This window comes from Amblyomma mixtum, chromosome 8 (assembly GCF_055824585.1).
Source record: "Amblyomma mixtum isolate Tamu chromosome 8, ASM5582458v1, whole genome shotgun sequence".
NCBI classification, from domain to species: domain Eukaryota; kingdom Metazoa; phylum Arthropoda; class Arachnida; order Ixodida; family Ixodidae; genus Amblyomma; species Amblyomma mixtum.
The window spans coordinates 29,004,589-29,021,007 of NC_143019.1; the positions used below are offsets into that span (position 1 = coordinate 29,004,589).

Consider the following 16,419-nt stretch of genomic DNA (forward strand, 5'->3'; position numbering starts at 1 on the left):
TTTAATGAACGCTGTGAGCGTTCATTAAACGAAGAAAGCCCGCCACAGCGTTGATCATCGAACTCCGTGCCGGCCAGCGCTGTACACCACACCTCTATCTAATTCCGAGGAAAACAAAGTGATCTATGCTCAACGCTACACGACATTGTATACGGAAGCATATCCGCAAGCCAGAGTTCGGAGCAAATGACGCACACAAGAGCATGCTACAATGAGCTGAGTATTAAACTTCCGAAATGTGGAACTTCAGATTATAAATCACCACACAACCCCCCCCCCCCCCCCCCCCCCCCCCCCCCCCCTACTTTCCCCGAAGCACGCGGTTAAATTTATGCATTCACCTAAGTGCGTTCGAAGCGTATCGCCGAAAGCTGAACTTTGTATCTTTGCAGTTAAACGGTTGCGGCATGATTGCCGAAGCACCCCCGCTTGGTTCAACGGATCTGCATACAGGAGTTAACAGAATAAACAATACTAAACTATACTTTTCTCGCGCACCTAGCAAGAGAAAACGCTCAATCTAAACATTTTAAAAAATAATCGAAATGACGGCCACGTTACACCACATGTTTCTCCGTAACTGCAACGAAATGAGCAAACAAATAATGACTCACTGCGCCCGAACGCAACGAAAAAAAAGATAAAACTATGGCATTTTGAGGTATACAAGTTGAAGTTACTGTCCTTTCATTCGGACTGAAGAAATATCCCATCCCTGCGACAATTGTTGTTGCCCATAGGCACGTAAACGTTCTTTGTCTTCGCGAGAAAAATGCACAAGCCCTATTTCCTTTATATACCCTACCGCAATAGCGAAACCTCACTCAAGCTATCCACCGAAGCTTTTGTTCACAAGGTATGATACACGTAGCGTAGTAGCGAAGCGAAAAAGAAATCGCAAGTGCTCGACGAATAACTATTACGTAATCACTAATGACTAGACCATCTCTTCAAACATCCCGCCGCGGTGGCTCAGTGGTTACGGCGCTCGGCTGCTGACCCGAAAGACGCGGGTTAGATCCCGGCCGCGGCGGCTGAATTTCGATGAAGGCGAAATTCTAGAGGCCTGTGTGCTGTGCGATGTCAGTGCACGTTAAAGAACCCCAGGTGGTCGAAATTTCCGGAGCCCTTCACTACGGCGTCTCTCATAGCCTCAGTCGCTAAACGCCAATAAACCAAACCAATCTCTTCAAACAGTGCTCCAGTGGCAGAATAACGGCAAATTTACATTTACAGATCTAAAGCATAAATCGCAAAATCCGTTATTGTGCGCGAACTGACCGTTCCTCTTAATACCGCTACATCGAAATGCCACTCGCACTATCGAGGCGCACCTTCGATGAAAAGAGCGGAGCCTATATACACGCAACATACTGACCTCGGTCGTGCCATCGTCGATCTTTTGCTGCAGCACCTGAGCGGTCAACTCCCCGCCGCCGTTCGCGGCGTCCGCCATGGCGTCCTTGGCCGGCACCGGCGTCGGAGCCGCGGTCGCAGTTTTGAACACCATTATTCTGCTGCGCTACGCGGTAGCGTCACAACACCGACCACACACAGAGGGGGAAAAAAAAACGCGCACAATCACCGGAGAGGCCGCGAAGATAGCGGTGTCAAATCACTCGAAGGTCGCACCGACGTCGACGAACGCACGTCACACAACGCAGCAACGGCGGTCAGGTCCGACACGCAGGTCGAGGCAGGTTCTTCGAACGTACGAGACACACTACCAAGACACGAAGAAGCGCTTTCTTTTTTTTTGATCAGCGATGTCTTGACTTCGGAGAAGAGTTCTCTTCTTTCGACGATAGGGTCAGCCGACCGTAAGTAAAAAAAAAAAAACGAAAACGTTGTTCTTTGTGCTCCGCAAATGAGTTGGAAATGGCGATTGGAGTTCGAGAAAACGATCCGGAGCTTGAAGGAAAAAAAAAAAAATAACGAACCTCCGAACACACGAGCTAAGCTAGAGTGGAGTAGACACCGCGCCAACAACTTCCGTGAGCCGTCAAAAAAGTAGGAAAAGGTTGCCTCAAAAGAAACTGCTCCGCGATGAGGACCTGAACTCGTCACCCACCCAAGTCGCTCTCAAACGAAGTGATCAAGCTGGAGGAACAAGCGCGGCACCAGGACCTCTCATAGAAAGGAACAACTCCACGAGATTTCGAGCTCCGCTTTAAAGCAACGAGCGACCTTTGTGGAATGCGCTTTTGAAGCAAAACAAAACAAAAATTGAAAACAAAGAATCCTGTAACAACACGAAATATACTTTTTTTAAATATCTAAACGTATAAAACTAACACTCTAAATGTGCGCTGAATCGGTCTAAATTGGAAACGACTCTACGCACAAATGTAGCCGACGACTTAGCACAGTTGCCTGCAACGAAGTGCCGAAAAACAAGGTGCCTTCGTCGGTGCCACACCAATATTCAAATCTAAAAATAGAATCCGATTTGCTCACTTTCGAGTTGCCTATCGTTTGCCAGTGTTTTGTTACGCTCGACGGTTACTTTGATCGGTGGCTGAAACGACACAGTTGGTCGAGGCGACGCTAAAGGTCCTCCGGGCTTTGCTGGGTAAACACCACAAGGCCAGGCCGAAAGAAACCTAAGATGGCTGAGCTGATGGAGTCGGCGTCGAAAGAAGCAAGAGGCCGAGTCTTTTCGAAAGAACGCACCGCCTATCGGTAAACAAAGAGCGTGCTGTTGATGCGAAACGCCGCAGAGATCACACAAAGCAGTCGGAGCCCGCGGAGAAAGTCAACAATTAGTGCTGTGCTCGCACTCTGAATTCCCCCTTTGCAATCACTTTTTGAAGTTAAGATCCTGGCGTCAAACTAGGAGTCAGGAAAAAAAAGTTTTCAACTCTCAGTGACGAAACGTTTCAGATCAAATACGAACCTGAGAAGCTTAGACGCACCAAAGATAGAAAAGTGCACCTCTAGCAATAAAGTACACTCCGGTGAATAATTAACAAAAACAATCAGCTTTCCACCACTGCTCTTAAGCGAAGCTGAAAGCAGCGAAACTTCACGGATTGTCGGAGGACTTCGCTGTTACTTGGAAAGTTTACCGTCACCTTCAGAAAGTGCTAGAGTGGCATCAACCTTGACTCCCCTTAGATCCAAGCTGCAGAAAAGCGTGCTTTTTCAGGGGATACGCAGTCCCTTCGCTCTCCGAATAAACAGACGCTTCGTGCAAGCCAAATGAAGCCGAGACAAACCAGCGGATGCGAACGCCAAGAAATCGTTACTTCGACTCGGTGAATGAATGGCGCTCAGGCTGCAAAAAATAAAGCGCTCGCTAAAGAGTCTGTTAATCACAACACCGGTCTCAGCAAGAACGACGAATGCAGGACCAGCGGTGCAGTGTGAAAGTTTGATAATCTTTGAATGTCGTCTCTTGTTTCTCGCTCAAGAGAAAGCCGCCGCTGGAACGACGACAACGGAGTTCACGGAAAGGGCGACTCAGTGCCTACGAGTCGACGACCGATCACGTCTCTCAAAACACTGTTTGTTGAATAGGTGGCGTACGAGTAGACGCAAGATCGAGTTCTTCCTCCGTTTTTTTCTACGTCTCCGCACGAACAGATAACACGACACAGAATCGGCCGTATCACAAATGCACTAGGAGCCCGAACAAGCGCGTTGCGACGAGTCGTAGGCACGGCCAAACGTTCTTATTTTGTACTGTGAGGCATAAAGCGACGGCTTAGCACAGGCGACCGAAGCTTTCCGTTGTTACCAACAGCCCGAAGGTGCTCCAAATATTTTTTCTCTCTTTCCTTCCTTACACACAAAATACCAAGCTTGTCTTGCACAAAAGTGTCCCACTTATGCGGTCCAGGAACCACACAATGAATATACAGGGTGTCCAATAAAAAAACAGGCAATCCAAAGACGCTGTTAAGGAGAACGTGGCTACAACCAAGACCTTTTCCCGAACTTCGGACGAATAAACTTCCCTTCTTCCTTTATCCGGTTAAAACAAGTTGCCGAAAGCTTTGCTGCAAACGACCACTAAGTAATGAGCGAGAGTTCATGTTGTGCAATTTTCCCAAAGTATTCCCTAGAAAGGAAGGTTTCCGGTTCCTTTTCGCAGCGAGATAAAGTCGCCGAAGTGGAGTGTGTCTTCTCAACAGACGAAGAACGACAACTTTCGCAACTTCCTCAAGTAAGGGGTTTTGCCGGAAGGAACACACACACACCACCGAGACACACGAACACACAGACGTAGTGGCTGGTTTCCGTTTCCCCGAAAACCCGACTTCCTGCCAGCGGGAGACCAGTTACGCCACAGGAAAAGACGGTCACCACAATTCGAGCGCCAGGCGCTGCCTTCAATTAAGGCGCAAATCAAAGACAAGAGAGCACTTCCGGCGACGATGTATTTTCCGGGAACGTTGTCCACTTCGTCAAAAAAAAAGCCTTCCAGAAAGTTTTCCGCAATATATTGTTGGGCGTCTTTCTCAAAGATAACAATTTTTTTATCTTCTTTTCAGCGTCTTCACAAAATCGTCGTGCCAATGAAGTCCGATGCGATAAGCTTGGAGAAAACGGTCCTCTTGCCTTTTCGCTCTAAGGTAGCAAGTTCTCGTTGGAAAACAAAAAAAGTTGTGAACAAATCTTCCGAGAGACTGCGCGGAAATTTTCTTGTGATGACACCGAACAGCACAGACGGCGTTGCTACCCGACGTCGGATTAACGCTGTAACACCGAGTCGCAACGCTCACACACCACCACCAACCTACACCACTACCACAACCAGCACCTCCTCCACAGCAAGTCCTCCGTGCTCTTTTCTCTTTTTTTATCCGAGAGGGGAGAAGTTCTTAGGGCAAAAAAAAAAAACACGAAAATGCACACAGTTGCCGCGACAGTGACGAATGAACTTTTCCGAGCACGTCTCACAGGCAATTATCGCTTCCAAGTTTCCTACGGCGGAGACGAAACACGCTTCGCACTCTGGCGGTAGTTGACGACCACTGCGAACAGGTAGGAGGCGATGCGCCAATGCACGGAGACATGTTTTGGCCCTTGCCGCTCACGAGGCCGACCAAACTCTCGTCTGAGCAGTGGACGCGGCACGCAGTCGCTTAAATTCGCGCCGCTACGCGGAGGGGGCGAGAGAGAAAGAAACGGAGAGGAGAAAAGAGGAACGAAAGAGAGAGAGGTAGAAGCGATGAGGAGAGCGAAATGCAGAGACGACGAGGAGAAACGGCCCGAGCGCGAACGCGCATGCGCGACGAGATCATACGTCACGGATGACGAAAGACGCGCCGCTTCTTCGCGCGCGCGCCCGCGCGAGCGCAACGGACGACGGCGATGGTTTCGATTTAGGGAGCGCGGGAAAAAGAGACTACTCGCGCGAGGCGCGCGCTTCTTCAGGACATGACTTCCGTGCGAAAGCTGCTCACGGAGACGCTGCGGATGCCAATCAAAATATGGAATGCAGCGCGGTTAGGGGGGGGAAGGGTAGGGGGGGGGGGGGGTGTCTATGCGGGAGCTGCAGAGCCTTGCAGCAAGCAGAGCGATCCTTGTGCCAATTATACGTCACCAGAGTTTAGTACACGAAATAAATTGATAATCGATATTCAGCGACAGCAATGGCAGGGCAATAAAGATCACAGGCATGCTAAACGGTATGAAACTATGCTTAAATTCTTTATACAACGCATTCCAATAGGCTCAAATCAGTATCCATCTCAGTGCTCAAAAAAGAAAGGCTGCCAGTCATCACGGAGGTGATGTCCTGTAAAGAGTGCACCACCACATAAGGTGTTATGATGCGGAAAAGCCAGCTTTACAAACACAACTGGGGATAAAAAGCGAGCGTTCCAGTTCGCCGTTGCGCTTAAAGAGCCAAATACTTTCATTCGCTTATAAAACACCTAGCAGAAGTTAACAAGCAATGACGTAGGAGACGACCTTTCGGCATGCTTTTCTAAAGAGTAAAATAAATACTACAGTTCATCTGAAACTGGCCTGTCGAACGCCGAGTCGCAAGCAAATGTCGAACATTGTGAACGAAGCGGAAGTTGATCTTGAACAAAGTAAACAACCTACCATATGGTCTTGCACTCTTCCAGTTTATTGTTCCTGGCTAAACAAACGAAAGGTTTTAAAACTGAGCGGGTAAAGGGGCCAAAGGTTCCTGTAGAACGAACAATTTTCCCCCAACTAAGTCGCAAGCCTCAAAAAATCAGCAACTCTCTTTACCTTAGCTCCAGCTTTCGAGTGCCTCCTGTCAACACCGATACACTTCCCGAGACCGAAATTGTGCCGACATTTCAGAGCAAAGCCTTGGTGCAAAAACCATTTCCGAGCGAACGAACCACTGGGAGAAAAGAGCTTTTCAATGTCAAGGTGAAAAATTGGTCGAGCGGCTAGGAAAGGAAGCTTCGCAAGGCGATATGAGGGGGGGGGGGGGGGGGGGGGGGGAATCAAAAGAGAAATAGAAACGAAGATTGGTCCCAAAGCGCGTCTTAAAAAGGCAATGAATTTTTACTTCTCGACAAAGCGTGAGCGGAGGAACGGGTAAAGGAAGAATGAAAAGGGAGGTTGAGCGAGGGAGGGAATCGAGAACGTAGCCAACTTGAACAATGGGATGGTATTCCAGACTCAGCTCACAGCTGCGTAAATGCCCGATATGGAATATAACTGAAATGAAAAAGAAAAAGAAAAAAATATACGTACGAAGTGAGTAATTTGTCGCCCTTCACCATTTTTCTGGGTTTATGGAAAAATGCGCGATTGCGGTCAACTAATCGGGCACAACACAATCATTACAGTTCAAGTTAAGCCCCCTCCTAAAGTGAAGCTCACCGTGATTTTACCATCAACATGATGCGTTGTGTTCTAAAATTATACATGATTTCTTCTAAGGACTTTATTAAATCCCTCTTTCACTGTCACAGCGGACGAGACCCATCGTGCGATATCGTGCAGTTTCGTAAGTGTCCATGTCAGAGCCGAAACTGCGTTAGGCCTTCCACACTTACCAGCCTACAGGCCAGCCGACTGAGACCGCGGCTTCGTTTTCTTCTACCTGCCAATGAGGTTACGCTTCTTTAGCGATATAAATCAGATATTGCCACGGTCCTCCAGTGCAATTAATTCGTTTTTTTTTTCTTAGATAATATTTACGACCGAGACGAATTTCCCAGAAAAATATTAATACTGCGACCAAAAGTCTGATGAGGGTTGTTTTGCCGATCTCGCTATTCTTTTACCTTCTCGGTTACAGGTCCCAACGTTAAAGGCCAATTTGGCGCGTGACCTGAACGAGTTCTGAAGGCCTTGACCTGCCAACTGGCTGCGAAAAAAAGAGCGCACGCTATGGTTAACGGCATGATGATTATGAGGCATGGTTAGTGCGCCCCCTTAAATACAAAAGCGACAGAACTGCGCAGCGCGACTTTCAATGCTTGGTTTGGTTTGGTTTATGGGGTTTAACGTCCCAAAGCGACTAAGGCTATGAGAGACGCCGTAGTGGAGGGCTCCGGAAATTTCGCCCACCTGGGTTCTTTAACGTGCACTGACATCGCACAGTACACGGGCCTCTAGAATTTCTCCTCCAAAGAAATTCCAGCCGCCGCGGCCGGGATCGAACCCGCGTCTTTCGGGTCAGCAGCCGAGCACCATAACCGCTGAGCCACCGCGGCGGCACTTTCAATGCATTTCGATGAAAAAAAAAAAAAAAATCAGTCCACTGAGGCGACAATATTCCACTTATTTCCTTTTATTCATCAACCGAGTTTCCCTTACAACCGTTCCTGCTCTCGATTGGACCATTTTTGTTCGCAACTACAGCGCAATAATATCAGGAAAAAAAAAAAAAACGATCAACACAGGCAAAAAGATTTTACCATTCGCTCTGCCAGTTCCTTGAGCACAGTGTTTCTTGAGCCTAGCTTGCTAGAAAAAAGCGGGCGCACCAGGAACAATTTATTTCCGCAATCCTGTCCTCGCGGACTGGCCAGGAGTGTCTCCGAAAGAGAAAGACAAATTGCTAAAACGCTATCGCAGGCAGTAAACGTGGGAAACCAAAGCCAAAACCAAGCCGCCCCAACACCACACCCAACACCACAGTTCAAAAACGAAGAGCACAGAGACCGATTCTAGATCACGTGTCCAGCTTTCGCGCCATTCCCTCGCGTTCTCGACACAGAGAGAGAGGCGATATTTTACAAGCACTGAAGAGATAGTCAGAAAAGAGGAGAAAAAAAGAATAAACGAGCACAGGGAAAACGCAGAGAGGAATCATACGCCCTACCATGACAAAGCCGCAAGTTCAGAGAAGAAACCAAAGGGTTTCGAGGCGGTGGCCACCGTTAGCGCTAAAAATTGTGCGCGCCACGCAGTATATGTCCCATCTTTGTATCATATACAACCAGGAAGGCTTGAAGAAAACAGGAAAGTTGAAGAGCAGCTCAATGGTGATGATGGTGATGCGTGTTGAAGCGCTCACTGGCGATGATGGTGGTGAGGGCGGCAGTGAAGCTAAGTCCGGTGAAAAGAGGCGGTCTCTCACTCTCTCTCTCTCTTTTGAAGCATCGTAAGCATCGTATACCTTATTCGTCCAACTTCCATTTTTTTTCCCCCTTCGTTCTTTCCTCTCTGAACAAAAGACGGGCGAGAGATAGCGGCCAGGATTTCGGAGATCTCGCCCGCGCTGGCTCGAAAGCCCATTCGGTGTCATTATTCATTTCAGAACGCGGCAGTGAAGAACGAACTGGGGAGGACGCACAGAACACAAGACACAAACACCGGAAAGCAGGCAACCCTACACACATAGGTACGCACGCACATGCCTAAACACGAAGAGCTGAGCGAAAGACGTAGCCGATATATAAAAGCACGGCCAAACTACAGAGGTAACCGCACGCGGAGACTTCTGCGAGAGGGTACTTTCGCGAGAGCTACCACATGAAAGCCTTTCAAGTCGCCCGCACAACGGCACGCAATTCGACGGGATCCACGTATAATATAGCTAGTCGAAACACAAAGCAAACAGAAGGAGGCTTCGCTCCTTGGAAACGTAATTCTGGGTGATAAAGAACATTAAAGCACGCCTCCAATACCGAAAATCTTCGAGGTATTAGAGAGTGAGAAACAGCCAGCACAGCACGAAGAACTGAAGAAATTACTGATTGAACATCTCAGCACGAAGAAAATAGTAAGGCTCGCGCAACTCCTCCATCATCATCTTGGATCTCCGGAGTCGTTAATCAAGCCCAATGTAAGCCTCATAAAGAGGAACAGAAAAATATCGCCGAAATCGTCGGTCTCGTATAAGCTTCAGTCAGTGTATTTTTTAAAGTTTCGCTCAGATACAGACGCTTCGGATACGACAAAAAAAAAAAAAAAACACCGGACGGCAAGACCGCAAGAAAGACAGGGCGGATAAACAAGAAAATACGCCATTAAGCCGCAAGAAATAACGACGCCAGGTTACGTCATAAGCCCAGAGCTATCGACACCCCAGCCCGTGGTCACATGGGGCAGCTGCGTGAAAAACGACACAGAGAACCTCAAACGGCGGAAGATCAAGAAAGACAGGGCGTATACCCACGGAGATGAGACATTTGCCCTCCCAAGAAATAAGGAAGCGATGTTAAGTCATAAGCCGAGAGTTATCGACAGGCTAACACGCGGTCACCCGGGGCAGCTGCGATAGGTGGCGACAGCGGTGCAGAGACGCCCATCAACTAAATTTCTCACCCTTCGCACTTCTTACGTGAAGACAAATGTCCAGAATCATCGCTCTCAAAAAAAAAAAAAAAAAGAGGGGTCGTTTTTCGCAGCGCGACATAGTTGGGTCGGCGCATTCTTAGAAGGCGGCGAGTGCGTCGATGGATATACCCCGAAATAACTCGGCGCTCAGACACGCGAGGGTTCGGCATTTGTCGGCGTATTTTTCTTCTTTTTTTTTTAACCACGGGCCCGATGACTTTGCGTCGCCGCGAGTGCGAGATCTAGGAGAATTACCCAGAGCATCTACAAAATCGACGCCAACTTCGTAGAAGCCCCATGTCAGCGCTTATGGCCGTAGTGTATTGACTTTAAGTGAAACTATTTTTAGCGGGCAAAGAAGCGTTGCGTTCGCGCGAACCCATTCATTTTATTTTAATTTTATAGCGTCCACCCTCCATCCCTATGGTGAAATGTGACTACTGCTTGGCTAGACCTGTAATTCAAAGGACACAGCACTGACAGTCAGCTGCATAAAAACCGGGATATTTAAAAAAAAAAGGGGGGGGGGGGGGGGGTAAAAGAAAGTAAATTACATCACGCGACTCGAGGGTTGTTAACAACCTTACGTATAAAGCTACACTCAACAGTCAACAATAACATTGAACGCCATGTGTCACACGTGTCACACAGTGCTGTCACGCACCGAAACCTGGAACTGCGCTCCATAGCACATCTTCACAACGATTTAAAGAAACGGCTCTGCATTTTCCTAAACGATTTCCCTGTCAATGTTGTGGGGCTATGGCCACCGTTGCCTTCGCATGGTACAACATGACTGTTCAGCTTAAAGGTAATTTCCGCCACTGCTCACGTTGTGCAGAAGACAGGTCCTGTCCCAGCAACAAGCCCGCTATTCGAGTAAAAGCCGCGGGAAAAAAAATAAAGCCATAGAAAACAAATCAACCGCTTACACCACTGCCGCAGTGCGGTGTCACCTGCAAAACGCCGAGCCAAACACACACGCAGCAAAACGTAAGGAAGGCAGGGTGTCGAAAAAAAAAAAGAAAAAGAACACTTGCAGGGAACACACACAGAGCGAGTGAGCTGTCTACCGCACTAAAGAAACAAACAAAAGAATACGCGCATGCGCACGCCTACTCGACGCATTAGGAGTTCGCCCCTCCTTTTATCCCCAAAGCCGGATATCTCCAGCACCTTTTTTTTTTCCCGCATCTCCCCACCGATGCTTGCTTGCTTACTTCGGCTCCGTGGCGTCTGTCCCCCGCTCCACCCACGCAACCGGAAGCAACTATCCCGAAAGCGGAAGCGGCCTACACTTTCGCGGTTGGATGCGTCAGAATACGATGCAAGAAAGGGGAACGATGGGGAAAAAGGAAAGGCTCCACACTACGCCCCTCTCCAATCCCCCCTCGACTCACTTCCCGTTCTGAGAATAGAGGCGAGAAGAAAGCGCTCCTGCGAAGACGGGGGATCTTTAGTAACTCCATTCGTCAAAGGCAGATGCGGACGGCGGTGCTAAATATAGCCGTCGCGATGAACGCGACCCGTTCGGGACGATAAGCGCGGGCTTCTGCAAAAAGCGTCGCGCACTGAGAAAGAAAACGTTTTAGTAAGTAAAACAGGACTCCTAACTTTCTCGCGAGCTCTCTTAAGAAAACTGCTTAGCAAAGCAGCAGAGGCTCGAACAATGAGAAGATCTTGCTAAACACCCAGCAAGCAGGTTCCTTGGCGCCCTGTACTGCCGCTGATTCCACCAAAGTTAAACGGGGTTTCTCGCCTAACTCCGCGCGGCACCCGAAGTTCTCAGTCGGTAGTACTAAGTGGTGTTTCTGTGACCACTGTTCGCTTTTTAACTCACCGGATTACGTAGAAGGCATTATCGGTGGCCCCGGTGGAGAGGTTTCATCAATTCCCTCACGGCATCCTCCTCTGCTTTACCCCCCCCCCCCCCCCCCCCCCCCCTAATCTCTCTCATGTGTCTTTTTGTTGTTTAAATCAAAGTCCTGGTGTCAATCCTTTAGTTAGCCGGTTACGGTGCTCGGAACAACCTGCAGTTCCATTATATATGAAACAACCGTTACTACTGGTACATGTCGCTGGTACGGCAAGCGTCAGCACTTTCAGAAACTCACTCAAGGATCAATCCGGACAATGCAAAGAATGATATCTAATCGAGGGCAGAATTACAACATACACACGCCGCGTTCAGCTACGCCTACATGAAGGAAAGACTATGCTGCCTGTCTCGTCCCAGCAGATGAGACGAGGACGAGATGCTGTTTTCAAGCCACCAGCACTGAGTAATGAGGATGGCCAATTCAGATGATCATAGGTTGCATATCTCAGTCCCTACATACCTGCCAGTTCGTCTGGAGCTAAACTTTTCAGCAAACTTCAGACGCAAGCAAAACTACAAGACAAACGAACGAACGAATATTTCCCTATCTTTTCTTTCTTTCCTTGTCGTTTCTTTTTATCCCTCCCCCATTTCTTTCCCTCTCCCTTTCCTTCCCCTGTCTTTTTATTCCAGGTAGCCGCAGCTCCTTTGCTTCAGGTTGAGGGTAACGGAGTGGATTCCAAGAGATGGCAAACGTAGCAGGGGACGGCAGAATGTTAGGTGGGCAAATGAGATTAAGAAGTTTGCGGGGATACAGTGGCCGCAACTGGCAAAGGACAGGGTTAATTGGTTGCGACATGGGAGAGGCCTTTGCCCTGCAGTGGGTGTAGTCAGGCTGATGATGGTGATGGCAGATGCTGCGGCTAGCAGCATCTTAACCTTCCATTGTTATTTTTTATTAATAAATAGCCATTAACAACAGCAACAACAATGAATATTTCAGCACAGGATGCAAACTGAGTGGGTACAGCTTTACGGAGGTGTATAACTTTGCCGAAACCGATACACTGGTAGGGCTTCAAACCATAGAAGTATACCGACAGAAGTAGCCAGCATGCCGGCCTGGTTTCTTAGTTTTAAGCCCTTTCTTCGTTCTGTTCACTTTTATCGCGGTCGAGAGCAACAACAGCACAAATAAAAGTACAAATTAACCTACACCTTAAAAGAAATCTGCAACACAAGCGAAACACCATGAGATCCTTTAAGGTCACTGCATAGTACGACGCAACCCAGATATTTCACATTTTACTGCACTGGTACACACCGCGCGGTCGTACTTGAAGCAAGACTGCGTGAAGCGTGAACCAGGCAATAACCCGAGCAAATATGCGAGCGAATGACGGAGTTAAATCTTCATCTCGCCACTGTAGGGAGAAAAACTTAACTGCGCTGTTGAAAAGTACCTCCCGGCCATTAAAGCGAAGGCTCAACACATACAAGACTTCTAGGCGCAAAGCACGCGCCTGAATAAAAGGTCGGGTGTACCGGACAGAGCAACGACCCTTGCAATGGGGCCCTGGAATAGCGGGGAACGAAAAGAATGCGCATACACTGGGCGTTGCCAAAAGATACGCCTTCTTTTTTTTTTTTTTTACCCCACCACTGTCGCTGCTACGAAGTAAAGCGCGAGAACAATTGCATTCATCTGTGACAGCAAAATGGATATTACAGGTACGAAGGTCCGAAAGCGAAGATACGGCTGAGGAGATAAGAACACCACCGCTTAGTCAAATGAAGAGTTCCGTGAAAAAGGACGGCAAATAACCAAAGATCCCCACGCGTCTGTTGGCACTGCATGAGATTCAGTGGTGGTATACGATTATGTGTGTGGTGTTTAAACGGGTAATGCGGACAAGTAGAAGTTGGAAGCTATTAAAGCACGGCGTTTTCATCACAAACGACCACTCTCACATAAAGCGGAGCTTAAATTGATAAGCCGGGGGGAAAAAAAAAACGACACAGAGGTGGCGCTGCTACAGGCCGATTTCGCAAGTGTCCACAGCGATTTTCCTGCGCGGATCGCTGAGGCCACGCAACATCACCTTTCACTTCGAGGCGGTGGCAACCCGTCCTCTTAGGTAAAGACGTCACGATCGAACAAGGTTCAGACCACGAGTCTGAGCCGACTGGCTGAAAGGTTATGACATCGAATTCTTTCACCGCAGTCTGGAGAGCAAATGCCAACATCACCGGAAAGAACTGGAGAAACAATTTTCACGGGACACAATAAGAGGACGGAACTGTCATCAGTATCCCTTGAAGGTCTCAAAGCAGGAAATGGATTATGAGAGACGCCGGAGTTTGGATTAATTTCGGCCACCTGAGGTTCTTCTTTTTAACAACAACATTTCGCATCACAGCAGCGTTTTTGCGCTTCACCTCCATCAAGACACAGCCGCCCCAGGCGGGGATTCGATCCCAACACCTTCTGTTCACAAGCCGAACGTCTTACCACTGAGCCACCAAGGCGGGTCGCACTGACATATGGACTGGTTGGTTAAAGTCATCCTTCGCGATTATTATCGTACAACACTCATTAAAAGTTTTCTCTCTCGCGCATGGAGGAGAGAATAAAGAAGACGATCACTGCAGTTCAACGAATTTTTTTTTATTTGACATGCAGATATTCCTACTATAGCGGTACACATGAGGCGAAACGATATCAAAGCGTGTTTATGCGTTTCGCTAATTAATGGTACAGCTCTTCCTCATGCGCTTCGCTACTAAACGGTCGAGCTCTTCCCTTGCCTGTGACCCTGACGGAACAATCGTGCATTTCTGGCATTCCCTGTCGATCTGATACTCGTCGCACAGAGCTTTATCTTTTTGGGTCGCACCTAGGCGTTTCGCAGAAGCATCAGGCGATATTCAGACTGAAGCCCTATGGCACTGCCGCTGGGGCAATACTGACGCACCTCCATGATGTTTTGTCAATGTGATCCGGCTCACCTATCTCCCTGCTTTTATGGGTCACGTCCGTGACAATCACAGGATATCCCCACATACTTCTGCAATATGCGTACGTGTGACCCCGAATTACAAGGAAGTGCGCAATGCATATCACACCGACGAAAGGAGGACGTACGTGAGCCTTGCGTCAGTGACAGCGATAAGTAAAGACCTTCACCTTTCTTCACACAGGCGCTTGGCTCGGATGTAGTAGAGGAAGGGACGGTATGATAGGACACTTCTACGATAAAATTGCGAGTGTCTGGCGTACAGCGGCGGTGTAACTGTCGTATCACGCGCACGAAATTAAAATAATGTTAATGTCATGCAAGCACAGCGATAATAAAGATGACTGACTCCGGCACCATGTCCGCATTAACACCAAGAGGGGACAAGGCGAGTCACGGATGGCTACCTTAGAAGAAACAAAATCCAGAATCGCCGCTCGAAAACCGAAAAGCGGTCTGAAATACAGAAAGGCCGTTGGTGAGTGAACGTGCACGAACTGCAGACGCGGTTCAGACACGTGTCCACCCCAAGAGACAGCGACATCATCCGAGACAACTCAGCCAACACGCCCGCCAATACCACGTACTCTTGGACACGCAAAGAAACGGCGTCACGGTGCAGATACAGCCGAGGTCACCACACGCAGCTTGAGCCTAAGCCTAAGACATAACGCGAGTCGACGGAAGCGCCAATAAACCTCCACAACAACTAACCACGGTTCGCGGAGAACTCTGGCTGGCCTTGCAGTGCAGGGAACGTTCCACAAGCCCAAGAGAAGGAGAAAACAAAGGTAAAAAAAAAAAAAAACAGGGAGACCAGCTCCCACAAACCGCCGTGCGACCGAGACGATACGGCAAGGGGCACGAAGCATACAAAGTACTTAAGCCACCGCAATGGCTCCGCGTAACAGCCGTAGCCCAAGCCGCAGCCATAACCACAGGATGGAGCCGATAGCTCATCCGGAGCCATAAAGAGCATTAACGAGCGCCCCCGAACGACGCAACACGGCCCGAAAAAGGGGCGATAAACAAAGAGTCCCGGGGATCACGCTATAGGCTCAAACGTTGCAGGCAGGCCGGGCGGTGTGTAATCGCGAAGAAAAAAAAAAGGAGAGAGAGAAACTACAGGCAGAGAAACTTCTGTACTCCCGTGAGGCAGTAAAACCGTCATCGGCGATCCCCAGGGATGTTGCGTTAGGGAACGTTAAGCACAGACCCTGGCACTTTCGCCTCCCCCACTCCCCCTCTTACCAGGAAAGAACGAGCGAACCTTATACGCCCCTTACCATACACACTCGGCTGTACTGGCCTACAAGGAAGGAAAAATAAAGAGATCGCCAAGAACACTGTACTGCACGGCACACGCAGATCCTTCGAGGTCAGTGCCTTGGCGATACGTTCAGCAAGCGACACTGTTCCGTGCACTGGAGTAGACTATGCAGGAGGGATTCTGCGCTCAGGAAGAAAAGAATGACAACCATGAGAAAGGCGAAGCAAGCTTGAAAAACAAAAATGGTTTGGTTTGGTTTATTCGGGTTTAACGTCCCAAAGCGACTAAGGCTGTGAGAGACGCCGTAGTGGAGGGCTCCGGAAATTTCGACCACCTGGGGTTCTTTAACGTGCACTGACATCACACCGTACACGGACCTCTAGAATGGGACTAGGAAGGAATCGAAGAACTAGAACGAACAAGCGAGAGCCGAAAATAAAGAGAGCGCAACCCACTGCGGAGTTTGGAGATATCCGACTGAACAGGACATCAAGGCAAATCCCCTGCTGGCTGCGATAGAGCCATCATCGTAACGGTCGCAGAGGTTACGCTCGGGGGAGCAGTCAGGGGAATCGTAGTAATAT

At 48.8% G+C, this 16,419-nt stretch overlaps 1 protein-coding gene across 5 annotated transcripts in view; it reads right to left on the reverse strand.

Annotated features, from left to right (window-relative positions):
• Positions 1–16,419, reverse strand: part of Snap25 (Synaptosomal-associated protein 25kDa) — a 266,299-nt gene that overhangs the window by 111,624 nt on the left and 138,256 nt on the right. The window contains exon 1 of one of the 5 annotated variants that reach the window (XM_089556896.1): positions 1,379–5,140. The exons of 2 other annotated variants lie outside the window; for them this stretch is intronic. In XM_089556896.1, coding sequence (XP_089413022.1) covers positions 1,379–1,510 — 132 coding nt within the window. In that variant the 5' untranslated portion in view covers positions 1,511–5,140. Of the gene's footprint in view, positions 1–1,378; positions 5,141–16,419 lie in introns of those variants that run through there. 2 more of the 5 variants (XM_089556895.1, XM_089556894.1) reach the window with 2 other exon arrangements.